The sequence below is a fragment of the Temnothorax americanus genome, unplaced genomic scaffold (assembly GCF_048541705.1).
Source record: "Temnothorax americanus isolate GAGA-0224 unplaced genomic scaffold, ASM4854170v1 Scaffold2, whole genome shotgun sequence".
Lineage (NCBI taxonomy): Eukaryota > Metazoa > Arthropoda > Insecta > Hymenoptera > Formicidae > Temnothorax > Temnothorax americanus.
Genome location: NW_027509338.1, coordinates 7,047,407 through 7,071,567, shown reverse-complemented (window position 1 = coordinate 7,071,567; position 24,161 = coordinate 7,047,407). Strand labels below are relative to the sequence as shown.

At 36.5% G+C, this 24,161-nt stretch overlaps 1 protein-coding gene across 3 annotated transcripts in view; it reads left to right on the top strand.

The window, feature by feature from the left end:
* LOC143897209 (calcium/calmodulin-dependent protein kinase kinase 1) overlaps positions 1–24,124 on the top strand; it is a 71,994-nt gene extending 47,870 nt beyond the window's left edge. The window contains exons 4-11 of one of the 3 annotated variants that reach the window (XM_077405661.1): positions 1,973–2,556; positions 2,928–3,074; positions 3,168–3,358; positions 6,296–6,656; positions 7,372–7,568; positions 16,011–16,373; positions 17,925–18,121; positions 18,608–24,124. In XM_077405661.1, coding sequence (XP_077261787.1) covers positions 1,973–2,556; positions 2,928–3,074; positions 3,168–3,358; positions 6,296–6,656; positions 7,372–7,568; positions 16,011–16,373; positions 17,925–18,121; positions 18,608–18,662 — 2,095 coding nt within the window. In that variant the 3' untranslated portion in view covers positions 18,663–24,124. Of the gene's footprint in view, positions 1–1,972; positions 2,557–2,927; positions 3,359–6,295; positions 6,657–7,371; positions 7,569–16,010; positions 16,374–17,924; positions 18,122–18,607 lie in introns of all 3 variants that reach the window. The other 2 variants (XM_077405660.1, XM_077405659.1) reach the window with 2 other exon arrangements.
* Positions 24,125–24,161: the final 37 nt, after the last annotated feature.

The following is a 24,161-nucleotide window of genomic DNA, read 5'->3' as shown; positions in this document are numbered from 1 at the left end:
TATGATACATAAAGATAATATATTCTTCCTTCATCAAATTAACCTGCTAAGTTTCTTAATTTTCAACATAAATAACTACATAATATCGAATTTAATTTATTAACGATGTCACGCGAGATCCAGTAAATTGGATTAAAATGTTTCATTTAATCACATCCTAATTTTGCCTCACTTTGTGCAAAAGATATTCCGGAACCTTGTCACATACAACACGAACGAGAGAAAAGCTGGTTGCCATTGTATTGAAAAGAACGTGAGCTCATCGTCGACACACCACGTGTCGACGATTTTATCTTATTTTGCTCCACTTTATCTCAGGGAGCTCAGGGCAAGCAGGAGACCACAGAGCCGATTTGTCATTTAAATTTCATATTTTCACATTACAATGCGTGTGACCGCATCGCTAACGAATCTCAATTGCAGATTGCTCGTCTCTGCCGTGAACGAGCACATATTTATACGCGACTCCGTAAAATTTGAAATTTAAGGAGGATTTCACCGCTCGACTCTTCAGGGTCTCAATGTCTCAATTTACATGATGTTAAACTATTATCTTAGTTACCGTGTCCGCACATTGACTTAATTTAAGAGCTTTCTAGCTTTATTCGACATCAGACGCAATTAACGTTTGGCGTTTACTGTATACCAAATCGCTTTAATAGCAATTATCATAATGTCACTATTATCATTCTACACGGCATTAAACATTATTAAACACACACATACAGACACAAATATATAAATACTGTTTGTAGAATAGGTACTTTTTTGTCTGTAATGTATTTTCCAAAATTGATTGAGAATCTTAAAATTAACAAACATAATCCAAGACTAGTTCAAAGTCATACATGTCACGTTGCACTGTTCCGTAAATAAGACAATAAATAAGACAAAATCGCGTTCTTATTCTTTCGTTGCATTCTTTTTATTGAATGCATCAACCACAAAAATTAGTTTTCTAACAATAATATTGATATTACATAAAATTTCAGTTTTTTGTAGCTTTTTCGTTCAGTTACGATCATTTTCTCAATGTTATTTTATCAGTAATAAGTCCAAAAAATATAATTATGATTCACATAGTTTTGTACTAATTTAATATCTTGTTTGTATTGTGTGTGAAATTATTAGAAGATATGCGGAAAGAGATATATAAATAATTCTTCTATAAAAGGATACGACTTTTGCGCAACTGCAATACCTTTCATTGATATTATCAATGAAAAATATAAGAAACGCTATTAAGCCTGTTAAATGAAAAATGCAAGAATAAGCAAGGTCGTTTAAAGAACACCAGAACCGTTATCTATTCTCGACTTTGATCTATCGGTATTTTGTGCCTCGTTATCAACATAACGCAAGCCAATAAATGAGCTGTTCATGTATCACGTCACATGAGATTTCATCCATTATTAAAGCTCTATTTTAGTCGTTCGTGGTCATTTAAAGGCGTCTAATCGCGCGTCGATGACGTTCTTTCTCCCGTTCCGTGATTATTTTATGACGTCAAGTATCGTACCGATTATCTCGATAAACGATAATCCACTACTGCGCGTTGGCTGTCTGACATTTTCTTATCGAGCTGCAAGTATGCATTTTTAAACGCCACGGCGCAATAATACGGAAATAACTTTGATAAAAAAGATCTTATAAATTTTATAAATGGTATACAAATGACATATGGGGTATAACGTAAAATTTTTAAAGTAAAATTTTACTTATCATAAAAGAAACATAGAAAGACATGCGTACTATTAATAACACAATTTTTTACTACAGAAAAGAGTTACGTCAATCCGCTGTATTGTGAAAAAGTATAATTTCCGATGACAAGAAATGGCGATAATGTAAAAAAAAAAAAAATGCTGCAGGATATAAACGTAGTTTCTAAATGTTAAGTTTTATCGTATAATTGTAAAAGTTTTCAACAGTGTTGCACACATAAAAAAATTCGCTCTTCTCCTTCTTTCAGAGGTTCTGCGGTCGAGAGCTCTCCCACAAATTCACCTACTACGAAAGGTACTTCTGACGCTGAACAATTATCGACGGATGCGCCGGGTCCATCGAAAGTACTGTCGAGCCCGGAGTATATCCAAGAAGTACGCAAAGACAGCGCCCTGTACCTTGAAGAGGGAGAGGGTACGTTGAAGACTGCGACACAGGCCACCACTGATGTTCTTCGAAGACAGAGCAGCGGCTACGTGAGCCATCGAGATAGCTTCGAGGACAATAGAAGAAATTCCGCAACGGGCGGTGATACGCAACAGCAAGAAAAGGAGAGACAAAAATCGAAACCGATAACTCTTGGAGCCTTGATTAAGGATCTTGCTGGTAGAAAAGAGGAGAACATTGAGGAGAACATTGAGAACATTGAGGCGTCCACAGATACAGCAAAGGGAATGCCGACGACGGAGATACACAGAAAGGTGTCGAGCTCCTCCGGCCTCGACATGCCCAACGTTGATGAGGCAAAGGAAGTCGTCAGAAACAAAACTCTACCGCGGCAGAGGAGTTTCCAGACCCAAGAGATCAATGATGGGCTGACAACGCGTCTCAGTAAGTAAACGTCGCTACCAATGCGATCTATAATAGATTTTCAAATTAGATAGAGCGAAATTCTTGAAATTCGTGGAACGGGTAATTAGAGAATCCTCCGGATAAATATCATGGATGAAAAGATTTAACAAGAAACGGCCTAAAATGTTCTTATATATATAATCAATTTTCATCAAATATACATTATTTTTATTTAAAACAGATTACTTGTATAATATAATCTTATTTTTATAAAACTTATATTTTTCGTCCCTCTCAATTTTATTACTTAATGGAATGCTTAATGGTAAGACAAAAAATGACGGCATAAAATGTATACTTTCTTCAAAATTAATTTGTCAGAATTTTCACCGTTGTCAATATCTTCTTAGGCGAAATCCAAGTGACGTCTATCTTCAGGAACCCCAATATTTATCTTCCGTGCAATAACGACAAAAATGCACCATCAGACGAGGTGGACACGATTCAGCGAGTGGTCGACACAACCATCGATCATTCTGCTAGCGGCAACTCGAATTGTAAGAATGTGCACAAGACAAACGTGGAAACTATTATTGCCTCGGATAATAATCGGACTATAGATTTGAGAAAATTATCCTTACCCGACGAAGCAGGACCGAGCCAGCGACTGTTCGAGAAAGCTGATGTCACCTACAAATCCGTTCATTCTCGCTACCCTCACGCCAGCCCTCATAGATTGCCCAGGAAACGCATCCGAGCGCTCAATAGGGAATGCTCCGTCGATAGCCAACATGACGGCCAACAATTGAATCAATACAAAGTGCTGAACGAGATCGGAAAGGTAAGATTTTAATTCCACTAAAATCCATTCAAAATCAAGAAAAAGAGATAATTATGTCATTTATATTTGCCCCCAAAATATTTATATACCTACGTACACTTATTGTTAGTCGTTTATATAAAAACTATTAGAAATCGTATACAAACATATCTTTGTTAGAAAGGAATTAGTTTTAAATTTGTCAAATCTATATGGAAAGATAATACGAAATACTACCGTAAAATTTATTTACCAAGATAATACGAAATACTATTATACTGTAAAATTTATTTACAAACTTACTAACAAAAGTAATAAATAATTTTTCAATTGTTAAAGTTACGAGAAAGTGTGAAAATTTCATCTCTTTGACCTAATCTATATAAGTGAAAAATATTACAATCTATCTTGCGCCAAGTCAATTTCGTGGTGGACATTGGACAGTTTGCAACAGTCTATACCTTTTCAATTATGATCGCGGCATTTTAACAATCAAACTGTATTTGTCGATAAGAGGATCAACGTATCGCATTCCTCTCATTGAAGAGCGAAACCATTTCACGTAACAAACGAGAGAATGATATATAATTATCGATATCGAGCACGGACGCTTCCTCCAATAACCAATAACTCGTGCCGCGAGTCATCATTTTCAGCAATTTCCCCTTCTGCCCATCCTTCGTACTTGTTAAGAAGTAATTAACAGCTGCGCAGTTACGGAATTATTGCCGATAATCACGTTATATCGCACCCGGTAACGCAACATTGCCTGTAGGGAACGGAAATTCGAACGACGCAGAAATTATTAAAATCAAGGCTTTTTCCGCCGTCTTTATGCGCATTCATTCGCTTAATCATTATAATTGTCGATGTATTTACGAGATAAATGATTGCATTTTTTTTTCCTGTCTATCGGTCTACGCTAATTTGCTGACGCGTTTTCTCAGGAATTGTTTGCTGTGTAACTTATCGAATGAGTTGAATTTCTCTGTTTGGAATATACATTTATTTTTCATCTCTGGCTTGACTTCTTTTCTGTTGATCTTTCAATTGATTAAATGAGGACTCAAAAGCGACAACTTAAATAAAAACGTTTAATCGTCATCGCGCGAGAATTACCTAAGAAAATAATACTGAATAAACTTGAAACGTAGAATAGTACAAAAAGGTTAAAAGTCGCTCGCGCGTTTTAGAAAAACAAATTCCGTTTGATGTAAACGGTGCAATTCCCTCAAATGAAAACCCACACAAATGCCCGCGCGAAAATAAGACTGTGGAGCTCAATACTTACACACCTAATATAACGTGATAGGATTCAAAATAAATACGAGAAAGGGAACAAGACAACCGCCGCAATAACTTCGCACTTTGCTATAACTGAGTGAAAAGCGCGAAACTTCCAACTGCGAGAAGAAGTTTGCTGCGCACGATCTTGAGATTCGCGCCAGGGATTCCAGAGATCGTTTCCCTGGAGAGAGAAAGAGAGAGAGAAAGAGAGAGAGAGAGAGAGAGGGGGAGAAGAAAAAGCAGAAAAAGAGAGAGTAAAATACTTTTTACAAACAAGGGCAAATGTCACTCCGCGCGTGAGATTATCTTCGATGAGCGGCAAATAGAAAAAGAGAGAGACAGACTCGCAAAGTTCCACGATTTAATTTCTCTTCTCTTACCGTATCGTTTAAAACTGCATTCGAACTCGAGATTGAATTCCTCGTCGAGGTAAGAGCCATCGATCGGAATAGAGTTTAATGCCGACAATTAATTACTTCAACCCCGTGACATTGAAATGTTCGAAATCGCGCAATCGCCGCCGTCATGCACTTATAAATAGTATATTAATGTATATCGATCTGTTTCCTTCTCGGCAATGTCGTTACATCGATCCTTCTTCGCTATACATAATTATACGGTAAAGATCTTATCGAGATAAAAAAAACCAGATAATCATTATACCAAGTATTATACATTGTGTCAACAACTATTTCTGATAATTAATTTATATCTCATGAGTGAATTAACTACCTCTTATTGATAACTGCGTAGGTGATACGAATAACATTCTAATCGTAACAAATCATTTTGGCAAGCTATCCTTGTCAACTAATATAAATTTTCAAAACCACATAAAGTCAATCTTGGAAAGTTATAATCATTATTAGATGCGATATTAAGATGCATGTTATAGATACGTTATTAAATTTTGCTCTCGTCGCTTATACATATATTTATAACGAAATAACGACCACGACCGGACGTGCTCAAAGGTGACCATACCGTGAACTATAAAATTATGCTTCCACTCCCGATAGCATCGCCGACAACCTTCGACCTAGTCGCCACGGTGATATAAAGCGCATTATGATAACAGCGCAGGTGAACCACAAAAAGGGTTGCAAGGTTAAGGTAAAAGGATGCGGAGAGAGTCATGAGATTATCGATATAAAACACACTTCCTCTTTATAGAAAACCTATTCATGTCACAGAGTATTACTTAATAATATTTTTCGTATCAATGTCACTGTTCCACCTGAAACTTGCGTCAATGAGAAATCGTTGAAAAGAAAGAAAATATACTCTCTAACAATAAAAATAATCTTTGTTAAAAGACAAATTAAATACGGTATTAAGAAATATTATTATATTCCATTGAAATACTTAAATAATTTACTATTTTTATCGAAATCAAATATCGAGTTGTAACTTATTGCAAATAGACTATCTACATCGCGTAAATAAAATTGTTCATCACGTTGACAATGATCTTCTCAAGAACCCTCAATAATGCGTTGGTTTGTCAAGAATGTCGAGAGAATTAAAGGTTGAATTAAACAGTAATAATCGACAATTCCACGCAAAGAAAACCCCTGAAAAATTCAAATGTCACCTCGCTTGAGTACAGAAACGCGCTGTCAACTATGTGCTTTCGCGTCTTCACTTATGCATCACTTCGCACGTGCACAGGGCTCCTTCGGTGTCGTGAAAAAGGTCTTCAACGAGGAGGACGGAACGTATTACGCTATGAAGATAGTGAGCAAAAGGAAATTAATGAAGAAAACGGGGATATTTGGGAGGATACCACCGCGTAGAGCCGGCGCCGATCCCTTGGCGAAAGTTTACAAGGAAATCGCCATCCTGAAGAAACTCGATCATCCCAACGTCGTGAAACTTGTCGAGGTGCTCGACCATCCTGACAAGGACAATCTCTACCTGGTCTTCGAACTGGTCCACAGGGGTGAAATTCTCCTTATACCCACCGACAAGCCTCTGAATGAGGCAACGGCCAGGCGTTATTTTCGCGATGTTGTCATGGGAGTCGAATATTGTAAGTTATTGTATCTACATATATTCTGTTTTCTTAGAAATTCAGATCTATTGCAAAGAAATTTTTCCTAAAAAATCCAAGAAGTTTTATACATTTCGTCAAATTATTTATTATTAAAATTAAATTCTACACGTGCAGGGGAATAATAAACGCATGCAACGTTTTGAAATTGATTTTACTCGTGTTATCACACATCGAATAATAATTATTGAGATTTAAAAATTTATTTTTTTTTTCAATTTCGTTTTTTTTATCTCCTGAAAGGGGATTTAAAAAATGTAGAGGATTCGCATTTTAATCACATTGCGTAGTATATGTCCACATTTGGCATGCACCATGTTTATCGCACGTACATACGTTCATCGCGGATCAATGACGAAAGAGGCGTCACATGCATTACGTAAACCCAGTAACCGCGTTAGTATACTTTACATGAGAGTGTAGTATAGTCGCGTCAGACACTATTCAATAAAACATAAAGCTGCTTAGATAATAATCGACTTAAAAACTTGTAACACCGGTATAATTTCACGAGAGGGAGGGGGGATAAATGAGATGTATTTATTTGTTACGTAAATACGATGTCCAACCTTATCTAGAAATACTCTATGTAACTACAAATATCTTCAACATATAATATTCAAATTTTTTTAACTGAATTCTAAAATCACGTTCGTCGAAAAAGGTATTATATGGTATTTACTTGTTTTCACAGTGCATTATCAGAAAATAGTACATCGTGACATAAAGCCAAGCAATCTACTGGTGGACAGAGACGGCAGGATTAAAATCGCTGATTTAGGCGTCAGCACGGATTTAAGAGAATCTGGAGAGTTATTGACAGGACAAGCTGGCACGCCGGCCTTCGCAGCGCCCGAAACAACCGTTGCTAATGCGCAGTACTTGGGACCGGTGAGTATTCGCAGCATTATATTATTCACACAATATATAATGTACGATTGATGTTCGGTGTCTACAAAGAAAATCTGGATCAAGCGGAATATGAATAATGTAATCCTCCATTTTAGAAATAAATCTGCAGCGACACATAAGTACTTATTTATGAAGTAATATTACTTTATTTATGAAATACTAAATTATTGCTATATAAGTTGTCGTTATCGTTATATAGCCATACAGTAAGTAGAAAACTGTTGCGTGGCCACATGAAAATATAGCAATAACTAAAAATTATTGCCTCTGATACGGAAGAAAAAGAATATATACTATTATTCGCAATTTTTTTTTAATACGCGCCCATTTTTTATCATATAATTCGTATAATTGTTCCAATCTCTCTTCCTCTCTCTCTTCTCTATTATCTCACTTATTAAAATCGGATTTTTCTGAACGCTGGACACGCGACTCTGTCGCGCTCATCCATTCGCGGAATCCGATACGCTCGCGATACACATTCGCAATATTCACAACGAGATTCACAACGGCGCGGGGCATTGGAGCCGCAGTGAAGCAAAGCCGGACAAAACAAATAACGCATGTGCACAGCGTGCATCGTGCATCCAAGCGGTCGATCTCGTTCCGCGGGATTAAAAGTCGATAAATCGGCCGGCTATTACACGTCACTTCCACCCGCAAGCAGTGATCTCTCAAACCGCGGAGCCGACACGTGCGGATTGACCTACATGCATCGGGAGAGAGAGGCTCCCGACCAAGGACCCCTCGCGCCACGCATAAACGTTCGTGTGATTTATAGATTATAGCAAAAAGAAATTTTCCGACCGCGTCGCTCTCAGGCGTCGGTCGATTGATTGAATGCGCTTCAATTAAAGTCGTTGAACTCGCGCGCGTCTCATCGCCTGCCCCGAATAGTCTCCGTACGAACTGAGCGCAGTGATGCAATGTTACGAACCGACAAAGAAAGCGAAAGAAAGGCGCGACAAAGTGGCCGATGCAGCGACGAGGCAATTCGCGTGTCCCAGCTGGCGTCAAGTTCATTAGGTTATACAAGCTAAGGCTCGGGGGAAAAAAGAACGGCGTCGCGGATTAATTCTGAATTTTAGAAAGTTTTGCATTTCACAAGCGGGACGGTTTTGTATTTAACAAGAGTGTCTCAATCAGCGAAACGACAGGATTATACGAGATACGTATATTCAACGTTACAGGAAATGACTTTTACACAAAATACTTACGAAGTACACATCAGCCCTCTCTTTGTTTTAGTCACGATCTTCTCTCGATCGAATGGATTTTTCCTGAGCGAAAATTTTACAGCACAACCAGCTTTTTGTTATTCGCGAATAAACTTGATATCGATGTTTCACGGAATGAAAATATGTGCTCGTAATACACACGCATGTACATACATACATTCGAAAAAACATGGAGATAGTAATTGCCAAGCTTGAACGGTTATATATTTCAGCCTGGTTTTTCTCTTTTTCTTCAATCAACGCTTTACCATGCGATACAATTTACGCGAGTGTATTCCTGTGAAGTCTGTGAACATTGATTGCAGCAAAAAATAATCGAAATACCGCGATTGAATTTTAAACTACGATATATCATGTTACGCGATAAATGTATATATATATTTGAAAAAAAATATTATAATAAATATATAAAAATACATTATTTCAAGATTATACTATTATCGAATGGTCGTAATTTTTCGTATTGTTTATCTATAAATTTACCTGTAAAATCATATCGTTGTTTATAAATTTTGCAATTCTCTTATAATGCATGTGATCGTCGCTAATTTCTCTGCAGTTATCTTAGCCCGGCTATGTTACAGTTAATCGAATTAACCTTGATGTACGAGTAAGATGTCTTAATTCTTGCTTTACATGCAACGTATTATACAAAAAGCTGAGCCAACTGTTATTTTTTGCTGTCTCTTTAATGCGCAACTATCAGGAAAGGTCATAGTTCAGTTATCTCTCAGTCTAGATCACATCAACCTTCTATTCATAACTCTAATATAATCATCAAGGTTTTCTTATCAACGTCCTTACTGTTTTTTTTTTATGTCTCCGGTTTCCTCTTTTCGTATCTCTCATTTCTAATTATATCTTTTGCATCTACCTCAACCGCCAATTATAGTAACATATATTTCGTCAACGTATATGTATATGCTTGCACGCACGTTAAAGAAGTATAGCACGCGTACCAACTAAATCAAAATGTGTTTGATTGTGTTGGAAAAATTGCCGTATCGTAACTATGTCGCAAAAACGATACAAATTAGGTTTGGTTAGAAGCGAGCATAAAATTAACACTGATCAATCTTGTTATTATTCCTTTGACCGTTCGAGAGAGAGAGAGAGAGAGAAAGAAAGCGAGATAAAGAGAGAAGAGTATAATTTAGCACGGCAACTATAATTCTGTCCCCATATATCTTGAAGATACTTGGCCGAGACTACTGTTATCGCGTGACCTTATCGACACACCACGGCCGATCGCTTGAATTTCCGTTGCGTCGTCGTTGAGGAAAGGCGATATCTATAATAAGAGACTCACGACCCGCGAGACCACACGCTCGATTACGCTTAATCAAGTCGCCGTGGCAAAATAAATGGCCACCCGCCTGACGGAGACGGCGGTGCTTACCTGAAAACGCCAGTTTACAGCAATACCCGCGAAATCGTTCGTGATCCTTAAATAAAAACACGTACAGCCGCTCGAAATCTCGTGAATTTCGATGGAGATGCGAGAAAAATGGGAAGATCATGATAAAATTGGAGCAATGTTCCGCCAAGCACTCGGAATCTAATAAAAATATTTTTGTTTTTATATCATTTGAATATTGACTATGTACTTTTTCTATTGGCCAGAAATGTCAATTAATTTTTATTCTGCATAACACATTCAATCGAACCTCGATATTTATAATTTCCTGAAATAATAGCTTCCGCAATTTCGCATTCTCGTTAATATTTTTATTTATTTAATTCTCGCTTTGATTTTTCGATTAAAAAGGTCATCGTGAAGTAGCAAACATCAATTATCCCCGGAAATTTAATCAATAAAAATTTTTATTTAACAAAGTATTGATTGAATTAATATTATTTTGACTAAAATTTGAAATAAATCGTTATCTTTATATATTAATTTTTTTTATTTTTTGGTATAAATTAAATTTCGTATCATTAATATAATGATACATATTTACATTTAACGTTATTAATATATATATATTTACCCTTATTTATTAAGATATTAAACCAATAAATCCAACATTTACAATACTTTTTCAGATAAACCCCTTCATGTATATATTTTTAAATTTTATAAAAATTTTATATTTTTCGTATTCTGTGCTATTTTTTTTATTCGCACAACGTTATATTTTAGTCTAATATTTTTTCACAATATATACGTGGTTCCGCTTTTTTAGTCGCCAGTTTCATAATACACTTTTTCCGCTCATATTTACAGATATCGGTTTTAGATTTTATCTTTTTTCTCAACAAAGAATGTTTTTAACTGATTTTTATTACCATACTTCATGTTTACGACAAAAATGTCTCGAATTTTTCGAATATCTGGATTCTCAATTTATTCCACGTATGTTCAATACGAAATGCTTAACTTTTATCGTAATTAAAATACGATTTTCAAGCATCTTCATAATTTATTTTACATTTGCTCTTGAAAAACGCAGAGATCGATGGACCTATATTTACTACAAAACCGGCAAATCTATTTAAGAATGCGTTAGCTAATGGAACGGATGTGATAAAACATTTCGTAGGGAAAACTACATCTTCCAGAAAAGTTCAAAATTTAATAACACAAAGCAAGTTTTCGAGATACACGTATTATAGATATAAGAAAATCTTATTAGTCGGATAATCTTAAGTATGTGTCGAACCTTAACAAAACCTTACACGAGGCAAGATAAATCTTTACTAAACAAGAGTTGCAAACTATAAAGTTTGCAGCTTGCGCGTTCTCTTAGGAATTTTCATCTCAATGCAAAAATATATGTTATTCATTCATTCTAACAAAAGTGTTATTTCAATTGCAAAAACGCGCGCGACAGAAAGAGTGACATACAATAGAAACACGGAACATTTGCAAATCAATTCGCACTCGTTTACCGCGGCGCGCATATTTTACGTTTCTACATTACTTATTGAAATACCCGGAAAAGCTTAACTAATTTGGCGGTTAGCGAGTTTGTTCAATTGAGGAATATAAACGTACGCGGATTGCATTACGAATTCTGAACCTTATTCTCGGAATAGTTGCGCACTTGCATTTGGTTCGAGGTGTTTTCTTCGAAAACCATGCGGGTATCGCAAAATACAAAACCGTTTTACGGAACGATAATGTATGGCCGACGATTTGAAGTAGATGGGGAAAGAAAATAGTACGGGAGTTAATCTTTAAAGATCAGATAGATATTTTATTTATGCGTCATTTACGCCTGACGCGGCTGAGAGATTATTTTTTAAATGTCATAGTGTGGAGTTCACGGACGTTGAGTTTAGCTTTGTGAGACAGAGGCTCGATTCCCGTAAGCTTTTTTTTATACATAAGAAACATTCCCTTTATGGATCTAATAAACATAGAAGCTTGACATTTACATTGCAGATTTACAGATATGGCACGCGCGCAGAAAAGATTTTTGTAAAAATAAAGGCAATCTCTTTATCAAAGTAAGCAATTAGCAGGATCGTGGACAATTAGCTGAATGTGGAGAATTCTCATTCTAGGAAAAAAAAATCGACGTGAAAATATCTTAATGCAAGGAAGAGAATATATATAGACATTCTTACCGTGTTACTTCGCTCTCGTGCAACGAAGGGACTTTCTTAAAAGGATAAAAGCTTTTTTTAGTAAGCTAAACAATGGAAAGAGATAATTATCGTTTGTGTCCCGCTCCGCTGATTTCACGCGGCGCGTTTGCGTCGTCCGTGCCAGCGTTTCGCGCAAACCTCGTTTAATTAATCGCCTTTAATTATGTGCCGCTGACATCGCGTCGTTTGCGGGATCTCGCGATTTTCGCCGTCGGCGACGTGATTTCCGCAAATGAACCATCCTCCTCACTGCGTTAAAGCGCATTGTATTCTATTCTCCGTTTTACGGTAATTTTGCGCCGCGCATCGAGATGTATTTTAGCTAACAGTTTCCTGATGGTGTGCGTCGCTCATTTAATGGCATTAATTACCATATTTCAAGAGCTGCTACACTGAACACGTTTCATTATTCTCAAACGATCGCTAACGAGCCTCAATGCTAAATTATCGAAATTTGTACGGAGCTTCCGTATATAGATTGTTTAAGATTTTTTAAGATAAAAAAATACTAATTTCAATAAGATATTTTCTAAAATGCGAAAATTATATCGAGATTAAATTTTGTAATCAGTTATGTTTAAATTTTACGCAAAGTTTAACGAGCCTAATAAGAATCTTTCCATCGTTTAAAAGATATAAATAACAAATTAAATATCAAAGACTCAGACGATTAATAAATCAACTAAAGAAAGTAAAGACATTGAGTCGCAACCGGGTGTTAACATTGAAAACTTGTATTCATGATAAAATCAAAACTATACATATTATACATACGTTTCAAATCTGTTATCAGATCATCTTCAGTGTAAAATTGATAACGTCAAAGGTTAACGGTAAATAGTCAATTTTGCACTGAAAATGGTCTGATAACAGACGGAAACGTATGTAATTTTGATTTTATCATAAATATAAGTTTTCAACGTTAACACCTGGTTAGTAGACTCTACGCTCTTTACTTTCTGTAGTTGACAAACAACAAACTGTCTTTTATTCTAAAAATAATCTCGACAATATATTGCCTAGAACCTCTTAATCTTTATAGCAAAATAACCGTGGGCCGTGGAAGATCGGAGAAAAAAAAGGGAATATCCCTCTCTCCTTGAAAAAAAAAAATTCCATCAAGAAATAAGCGAAGCACTCACCGTCTCCCGGATATCGCGCCGTCCCGCAGCCTGTTTTGATTTCCGCGATGATCCGTCGGTACTCCTCGATGCATATCAATGCTCCAAACGGTCCACTCGATCAACATTGAATTCGCGCATCAATCGGCGCACAGATTCGCCCGGCACTCCCGACTCAACGATCGATATCGATCACCCGCGCGAAACGATCGCGATCGTCCGCAGACCCGTCCCGACACTTTTTTGTCACGCGCGACCGACGCGACGCGTTCCCGAGCGACGTGAAAATCCCGAGGAAGTGGCGAACCCCGACGACAATTATCGGCGGACGCGAACGCCGACCGGTTTTTATCGCAGGGGCAGGGATCACTCTGTCTCGTCTCCTCTTGATCCGGCTCGTGACGGCTCCTCGGGCCCTTCGAGCATCCCTCGAACGTTCTTCGACCGCCTCGACGCTCCGGATTAATGACACTCGCGACTCGCGACGCTCGCCGAACGAACGGGGATCACGCCGGATTATGCGCGCGTTTGAAAAAACGGAGCCTCTAGTGAATATCGGAATGCAGCCGGAATATGCGAAGCGGCGCCGATCGCAAACGCGTCTCACGAATACCGGGAAGGTGCACGATCGCGCCAGGGTGAATCGCACCAAACCGAAATCACGCCCCGGATAATCGCCCGAACGACGCTAGGTCACGGTATAAGTACGGTACGTTCACCCATGCCGAAACCCGCGAAGTGGTTTGCACACTCAACAATATGGCGGTCAACGAAATGGAGAAGGAGAAAGATCGTATGTCGGTCCTTCTCCACGAGCGATGGAGAAGGACAGACATATACGATTTCCACACTCAGCATCATGGACCATTTCACTTCCGATCAAAGGTGCCAACGCGCGAGTGAGCGTACTGTATCTACTTATATACTGTGGCTAGGTCGTTATGGTACTGGCTCGTACGCGAAATTCTTCCGCGACGAATGAACAACCGCGCGAGAACACTTGCGTCACCGATCAACCGATCGCCGGATGCCGGATTGAGGATGCGGGACGAGACGCGGCTCTCTCACGGCATTTTTCTCCTCTCTACTTACGCACACGAAGACAGTCGTCACACGGACAGACAGAGCGTCTTTGGCAGTCTTTGGGTATCCAGTATCAAGTATCACTGAGCGAGAACGAGAACGCCGAATGACCGCGATTCGTCTACGTGCCGCGCCGGAGCAGCAGCGGTGACGCCGGTGACGCGCGGTGTGCGGTGTGAAGTAAGCGGTGCGTACCCCTACGCGTGATCGCGACCAACTTCGCGCGGCCATCCGCGAGTAGAGCGTCCAGTTCGAATTCTTTAGCGACGTGATTAAAGAGAATATCTTAATTATTAAGATAATTCATGCACAGAGAAGAATAGATTTGACACTTCTTTTTTTATTGTTATCACCACTTGTGAAGCGATATGTGAAAACCTGAAATTGGTATTCTTTAATTAATTTTTTAAATTAATCTTTCAATTATTGTTTTCAATCAAGAAGAGAGAGACTATAAAATTTTTAATTGTAAAATCGCTTTTATAACTGTTACACGAGAAAAGTTAAATTTTGTTGAATGGTTATTTCAGTGCGCAGCAATTCAGTTTGCTGACTCATGCAGTTATACAGATTTATAAATTTTCGGTAAATAATATCACGCTCTGGTTATTTACGAAAGAATCATCGAGTATATCACTTCCAAAAACAGAGCGGGAGAAACGATAATCTCCCATATATTTTCTCTAGTTTAATAGCAATGTTTTTAAAAAACTTTATTTTCCACTCTCTGATGTAAAATACGCCAAAAAATATGTTTGATGCAAAATTACAGAGAGAAAATATTGCGACGGTAAACAATAATTCGATGCTTCAGCCGACATGGTTTTTTCGTATAATCGAGCGATTTAAATCGACCCACGCATTATACAAATTCTAATTCGCGTATTGTATAAACGGCTATTATAATGACCACCTGGTTGAAATTCCCTCACGATATTTTTCCCGCTTATCACTATTATACCTATTGATTTTCGTTTGGCTATCGCATTGTAGATATAAAAATCGTTTATTTAAACGTGAGAAAAATTGAATTGCATAACACAAAGCGTACATCACGACTTGGATACGCTTTCAAATTAAACTCGTATCGAATGCTGCGAATACGAGATTAATTTCACCATTCGATAAATCGGGCAGATATCTCTGCTAAATCAATTGTGCATGATTTATCTAGAGCACCAAAAATATTACTCCCCGTTACTAAATTATCAATATATGTACTAGAATACTTTACAATTTAATAATTTATCAATAAATATCTTAAATTTTTAAAATAATAAATACTAAATATCTTTCAAATAAAGCGATAGAAATTCGACTATATTTCACGCATACATATCTACCTAATAATTGTAAATTAACGATAAAATTTTATTTAATTTCAGCCCTGCGATATATGGTCGATGGGGGTAACGCTGTACGCGCTTGTGATCGGAGATCTTCCTTGGCGCGCTTCCGATAGCACAACCATTCAAGAGGTCGTTCGTTCGAAACCACTCATGTTCCCCGATAATCGCTTATCTTCGGAATTGCGATATCTAATTGAGGGAATGCTGGATAAGTCGCCGGAAACCAGGCTCACGCTCCCGAAGGTAAAGCAACATCCATGGCTGACAAATCACGGAACTGAACCACTGCCGGCCGAGGTCGACAACTGCCGCTTACGGGTCACCGTCACCGAGGAGGAGGTCATAAGACTCGGCACCCTGCTCCTCGTCAAGAATATGCTGAAACAGCACAGCTTTCAGGTGAGTGGAGAATCTAGATTTATACATATAACACGACAACGCTATAAAAATGATCTTAAAACTTACGCAAACAAGAAGAACTGTGAACAAAATACTGAATAACGTCTATTTTATCTTCGTCAAAAAATGCGAAATATATTCCTTTTTTTTCCACGACAGATGTGAATACGATACTAATACATTGCTGACATCTTCCACGGTAGCGATAATCATCGTTAACATAATCGTGGCCGTAGCCTTTCACGAGCAGCAATACAAAGAGCGATTTGTTCATAGAATGCCGATTATGATGCTCGGATATCAAAAAGCAGCTAGTCGCATTTCTATCGCGGAACAATTTGCGTTCATCGCATTCATTCAAAAATGGAAACGGAGATGCCATCGTGTCGCGACGGAAGGACCGGATCGCGTAAACCTATGACCGTTCTCGCGAAATGTCGCAGTAATATATTCCGACTTGTTTAAATTTGACGTAACGCTGCGCGCCCACGTGAATATTACACGACGACGGGTTTCGACGGGTGCGCGTCAATATAACGTATACATTTAGTGTTACAAAACATGAAGAACTGATGGCGACATTTCGCGCGACTGCGTACATTCGTGCTCTTTAATAACATCGAAATTACTACCGAAAGTGCAATCAGCTGACAAATGTCAAAGGACAATCGTTTAAATGTATTTCGCTTTCGCTCGTTTTCGCTCTCACTATCCGTCTTCTGTTAAATCTAAAAAAAAAACGTGTCACTGAAAATATTTATCAACTTTTTCTATGATAACATCTTAGGATCAAGAAACTCAGACTGTGATGATCAACGGATGATTATATTGAACATATTGATAGATATGCTGAACAAACCAGACGATTCGATGCTTAACATACCGATCGACTTCTTAGACCGAGACCAGTCACGCGGATCATACCATCGTTAACAATACAATTAAACATGCAACGTAACGCAATATTTATACGGGTCTTAAAAGACCAAACTGGCCGGATAGACTATTTCATCTACACTATCCAATGATACATGTCTACATGATAATTTAAAGAATTATAATTGTAAGATTATGTAGAATAATGACACATTTTATTATAATATTTTATAAATAAGTATAGAAGTCTAAACACTGATTTTTTTCTGAAATTTCTGATAACACAAGAGTCCAAGTGAGATCACGGGAAAAAAGCAACGATGTGAATAGTCGACTTCAAGTCATTCAAGCTTTTCTTATAAAAATAGAGATGACGGACAGTCGTAATTAGTTAAGAACGTGTTTGAATGACCTCAAGCATGAAACCATATTCTTATACGTTCAAACTGACGGCGGTATCGCTTTTCACGATCTGTCAGGGACGCTTTTCCCTTCCTCTATCATTCATGTGGATTGAGACTCGCGCGAAGGACCAGCCATTCGAATTTACATTTTTATCGCCGATGCGGATGACCGACTTGCGAACTTTACGAGAGAGAGCTCGACATCTCGTCCCTTAGGATTACTAGGGCATAAAACGGGGAAATAAGCGCGCGAACTATATCTGCTCCCTAGAATCCATTTCTGCCTAAGCGGCTCGGACGGACAGCGGACAACGACGCCGGCACGGAATCCCCGGCGGCTGGACCAAAAAGCGGCGTATCTCCCTCGGCGCAGGGTGACACGATGAGAGACGCGAAAGCGGAACGTTTCCACGAGGCCGGGAGAAGCAATTCCGCGCCAGATTCCTACGATTGGCACATAAGCGGCAGGTAAATACGTTACGCTATTCGGAAAGAGGAAAAGGGAGTCCTATATATTTTTCAAATATCGCTTTAAATTCTCTTGCATCCGTTATGTACTGTAACTGTAGAGCTTTATTTAGTAGAATCTCGCTGAAACAGGCATTTGCCGAAGTAAATGCAAATATTCGACAGGGGATTTCTTTTTCGAGCGATTTGTTTAAAAAGGTTTCTCTGCAATCGTAAAATGTTTTCCGTACCCGAGATATTTTATTCAATTTGTAATACGCATTGATGCTTTACATTAAAAGCGAACGATAATACGCAATTTATTTTTATGTTTATACGTCGAAAGAATAAATCGCGCATAGCTATTCATGACATAACATAAACCAACCGATAGTAATAAAAAGCAGTATTATATAATATGTATAGTGCATTAGCATCCCCTCGTGCTTATCTGTCTTTCAATAATTCCTTCCTTAATTAATCCCTCTTTTATTTGCGTGTTGGCAGACAATTATCGGTGGAAAATCCTTTATCGCCTGTGACGGAAACTGAAAGGAGGTAGTGCCACTGTCGATAGAAGTAGCACAAAATCGAATCCCGATCGAAAAACGAGCCGACGTCAAACGGAAGATAGAGTCGGGACTGATCATCGATCGCGATTCGACAAGCGACCGCGATATCAAAAGGCGAAATCGTCGAACGAACCAACGAAAATTTATTCTTCCAGAGAATCGTTATCGATTTCACTCTCTCGTCGCTTGTATCGTCAGAATCACGGGGCATTGCCTTCAGTTTCGCAGGTAAGAGCTCCGTGAGTTATTTGTGAATACGCGAAAATTTCTAACCGGCGAGGCTGACAAAAACAGCGGATCGAGGATTTGTTGAAAATGTTTCTGCTAGATCTCAAATGTTTTTATATGATTAAAAATGTAACGTCGCGTTTAAAACGTTCCGCATTATATTACGGTGATATTCAGTGTACCTTTGGCTATTGTTGTTATTTGACCATGATAGAATAAGAAGGATGTTATTTACAATTAATCATCTCGCGCATAAATAGCTCCATCATACATTCCTAAAAAAAAAGAGAAATATAGAAAAATTATTATATTTACTTCGCTATTGACTGCCAATATTTTCTATTTAAATGAAAAAATTCGGCAAAATTTTTTACTACAACATAGTAACGTTCGGTATAAAAATCGACCAAATATCATTTTGTTTTTTTTTCTGCTTTTTATCTGGCAACATCTAAAAGCAATTTGTATATCAATAATTAAAAAATGACAAAAAGACACGCGGATCGCTATGCCGTTTTATTATAGATTGACGAAGCGATCAAATATTTATAAACGTTATAGCCACGTGTGTAAAATAACGTAAGGTAACGAAAGTAGATAATACATTTATTGCGGAGGATGATCCGAAATTAAGACATGCCTCGCCGAAGGTTTTCATTCCATTAATATCTTTAAAACAATATGCGTCCAACGCGCATATTTATAAATAACTTCAAAATTAAAAATTGTATATATCCAATCCAGTACTGAAGAGAACCACTGAAGAAACATTTTATTTTTTTTGTACGTCATAATATAAAAATGTCATGCCAAAAGCTTAGCAAGAGTAACATACGAATTGAAATAGAGAAGAGATTTTTTATATTAGTAAAGAAACACTGTAAGAGAAAATATTTAATTACTACTTAAGCAAAACAGAAACAAACTGCGTATGTTTAAAATCAGAAAATTCATAAGAATAAAATTTTTTTAATACATAAGAAAAGAGAAGAGATTTCTATAATAATTTTCTGATTATATCCAATCATATAGGTTCTCTTCTAAACTGGACTGGCAGATAATATTATAGATTAGCGATCGTCTCAAGAGTATGAGTAAGATTTCTTGCACACGGGCGATTTTCTCGCTCTGCAATCAACTTGTATATACGAGCAGCGAAAGAATTTCTTATAAAACAGTTTACTTATATATAAAAACGTATTAGAATTTAAATATTTTTATATATTTATGCAAAATAATTAAAATTATAATAAAATATTTTAAAAATAAAATTGATGAAAAACTGAGATTGGTCGTATTATATATATATATTATACATTAATAAATAGAATATATACTATATACATTTAATTATGCATATTATATATATACATTAATAATATATAATATATATAATGCTACATATATTATATATAGATAATATGATTAATCTTATATTATAATCTTACTAAATAAAAACGTAATGTCTAATATAATAACATAGTATAAATAATAATATACGTTTTTAATAAAATAATTTGTTATTACACGATTTACATATTTTACATATTTTAAAATTTTATACTTGAAATATATTTTATTTTTTATTTTTTGTGATTGTTTCATATTTTTTAAATTTTGTTCAAGATTCTCTTTCCTTTCGTCCTCTTAATTTGCATGTCATACAATCTATTTGTATTTAATTGTTCGGCAATCATTTAATAATTGTGTAACTCTGAAATCGATATTTTTTCACTACCCGTATATGCATATCGCGTATAAACATGCACGGTTTATAAACACCAACGCGAAAATGGAACATGTTGCGTTTTTGCGTCGTGACAAAGTAATCTCTCTTGTGTATACCTATCCGTACATAACAAAATATTCTATTGAATGGACATATTTTCCGCTGCAAAATAATCATGTGGGAGTGAGAAATCGCTCATGTGCCTGAGATTTTATGATCGTTGTATCTTTCGCAGTTCACTTATTTCGATTTACAAGGTGCGTAGGTTGCATAGATATTGTATATAAAAAGTGTACGTATATTATATTCATATTTTATATGTATGATATTCGTATTTTTTAAAAAGTAGGCTCGTAAACGAAAACCCGCGATACAACGACGCCCTTCTTTAGTTCGTGCCATTAAATATACGGATGAGCTCTTGTTTAATATTAAATTTTGTATTATGTAAGTTATATACATCATTTATGATATTGTTTTTATATATTTTTATGATTATAGAATATTATATAATTTTGCATAATTATATTCATATAAAATTATATAATACATATATATAAATATTATACAATAATATGAAACAACGTAGGTCTCGTTCATTTATATAGTTTAGTACTTTAAGTTATGGTATTTACACTTTATATCTTGAATTCCAGTTATTAGAATAGTAGAATTATAATTGCAATTTATAATTCGCTTGCGTTCTAAATTTAAATAAACTTTATTTTAATTACTTAATTTTAATTACTTTGATCATTTAAATGGTGAATAATTTTTATATAAACAAACATTTCTTTTATTAAAGATAAATTGTCTTTTAATTATTTTTTTTATTATCTCTTATTTTCAAGAATCTTAGCGTTAAATTACAAGTAATTAGTAAACTGGAAATGATTTCATTGAATTCAATTTATCGTATTCAAAATTTATGATTCACATTAACGGCGCCGAACGCACGACCAAGAAAAGGCAACCAAAGAGAGACTCGTGATTTTGTCGAACCTTATTGAGACACGGGGGACCACAATACAAACGTTATGAATTTAAGAGATAGCTTTCAGAGCTCACGGTAGCGGACGATTCGAGACGTATCGTGTCCCGAGCCTCGCGCGTATCTCACTCTATTTCAGCGCATACAATTGCCACTCGGAGACTGCGACGGACTTGTTATTCGATAGGAATAATTATTGAGCACACGCGTTTTCATGACTTTCATTTGGCCGTGATAATTCCAAGTCTATGCAAACCGACTCATCCTCCAGATTATTGCATAGGCCAGGAATAACGAGCCTTATGTGGCGAATCACCACGAAGAAAACCAATATACATACACTTCCTAATATGTTTACATTTACTAGATATATTCGGCGCCTCATAAATTAATTTCTGCATTGCATCGTCGCGTGATTAATCCTAAATACGTCTGTCTAATTCAAAGCGGGGGCAGTTGCATTTAGAGTTAAAAGAGAGGATGCTAATGTGGATCCAGAAATCCTTCCAGGAATACGGATGAATCGCCTACTGATAACAAATGCGCTGAAATTATACCATATTTATTATTATGTGCAATATTAATTATTTTAGTAATTAATTATTCTAATAATTAATTATTCTAATAATTCTGTTCTACTTTCTATTATATTATGCTATTATATAACTATTTCTCTACGCTCACCAATTTGTAATAAAATATAATTTTGTTCAGTTTGTACATTCAATGATTAATTAAATGCATTTTGATGCGTATTTCGATGCGAATTGTTGTCAGTAGACATTTTCCGAATTGTTACGGGTATACAATTATTGTTATTTAAACGATTATAGATATATGTATATACATTCGTATGTGCATTTTACGATTTGCGATATACTCTTCATCACAGAGTGCACAAGATATTTTATATTCTGTATTAGAGGCGCACTCTCTGTTTCTAAATCTCGCTGTAACGATTAAATATAGTATACACACTTTATGCAGACTAAGTACATCTTAAACTTAGATTACTATCAAACGATTTAGATGTGACGAATCTCCGCACTCCGATATCGCGACCAAAAGTTCTTGTGATGCTCAACCGAGGCATTAATAGATCTGATTAGAATTTGATTTTACTCGACAATCAATATATTATGATATATTATTTCGATACGTCTATTCTTACTTATGTAATCGTGAAATCCTTCCGTTGTCAATTTTCAAAGATCCACGACTCTAGAGATGTCTGTAGAAACTTAAGAAGCTGCAATTTTTATCTTCTTAACACTTAGATGTCACACGCTTCGATTATCTCTTTCTCTTTCTCTTTCTCTCTCTCTCTCTCTCTCTCTCGCTCTCTAATGTTAAATCTGAAATTTTACAAAATTTTACTTACTAAATGACAAATTGTGATCGATTCTTGCGAGTCACGATTTCACATAATCGTAATACTTTAGATATCGTGCAATCCACATTGAAACACATCAGTTCTTCCCTTAATTAAATTGATGATATCAATTTATATATGCATTTGCGAAAAATACGAACTGTTAGCTTTAATATTTCAAACAGGGATTGCACGATGCCGCGGTTATCGCGCACAAAATTTTTGATCTAATACGAGGACAAGGTACGCGAACAAGAATCAATTCTGCACGCTTTAAAAACATTGTACTGTCTTACTATTTGCTATATCTACGATAACTTTCCACAAAGTTTTCGCTTCTAGCTATTTGCGATCCACCGTGAAAAGGTCAAAATTCTTCTTATGCACATCTGTAGTAACTAAGTACTGTAATTGTTCGTCTGTGTAATAAATCCTTTTTATCTTTCCATTAACGTCATTTGCCTCGTAAAACTCGACTCAACTATTAAATCTTTCGTGATTTATCTCCGAGTGCTACTGCTCTCCCTTGCGCATCCAGCCCCTTTCATTAAGCCAACGTAGACTCTCGTAAAAATTTTATTAACGTACCACTTTAGCACACCCTGCAATTATTTCCTCCCCTCCTCCTTTTCCGTTAATTGAAACATTATCTTCGATAATCTCTCTTACTCGCCGTATTATCGAATCGATACGTAATGATCGAGCAAACTCATAAGCAAACGCATTCCTTAGTCGTGTCTCAATCGATTTATATTTTACATTTTAATGCTCGCCAAACCACAACGAAAGATTCTATTGTTCGCAAGTTGATGAGTAAAACAATTTCGTAGAAAGACACGTAACTCTCTCCTCCTCCCTCTCTCTCTCTCTCCTCTCTCCTCTCTCTCCTCCTTCCTTTCTTTATATCGTACCTACATCTAAGTGTTCGAGCATAAAGGTAAAAAACGCACAAGATCAGCTTTTTCATCAAGATAAAATAATCCGCGATCTCGTACAAAGGAATTTAAATTGTATCGTTACCGCCAATGATCTAGATAAGCATAAAAACTTGCCCCCCCCCCTCCTCCCCATGCCCGTCGGGGTTTTTATTGTAAATTTATACTACATGAATATATAATATATATATATTTTACTTACGTGTACATTCTATTATCCACAAATGTTTTGTT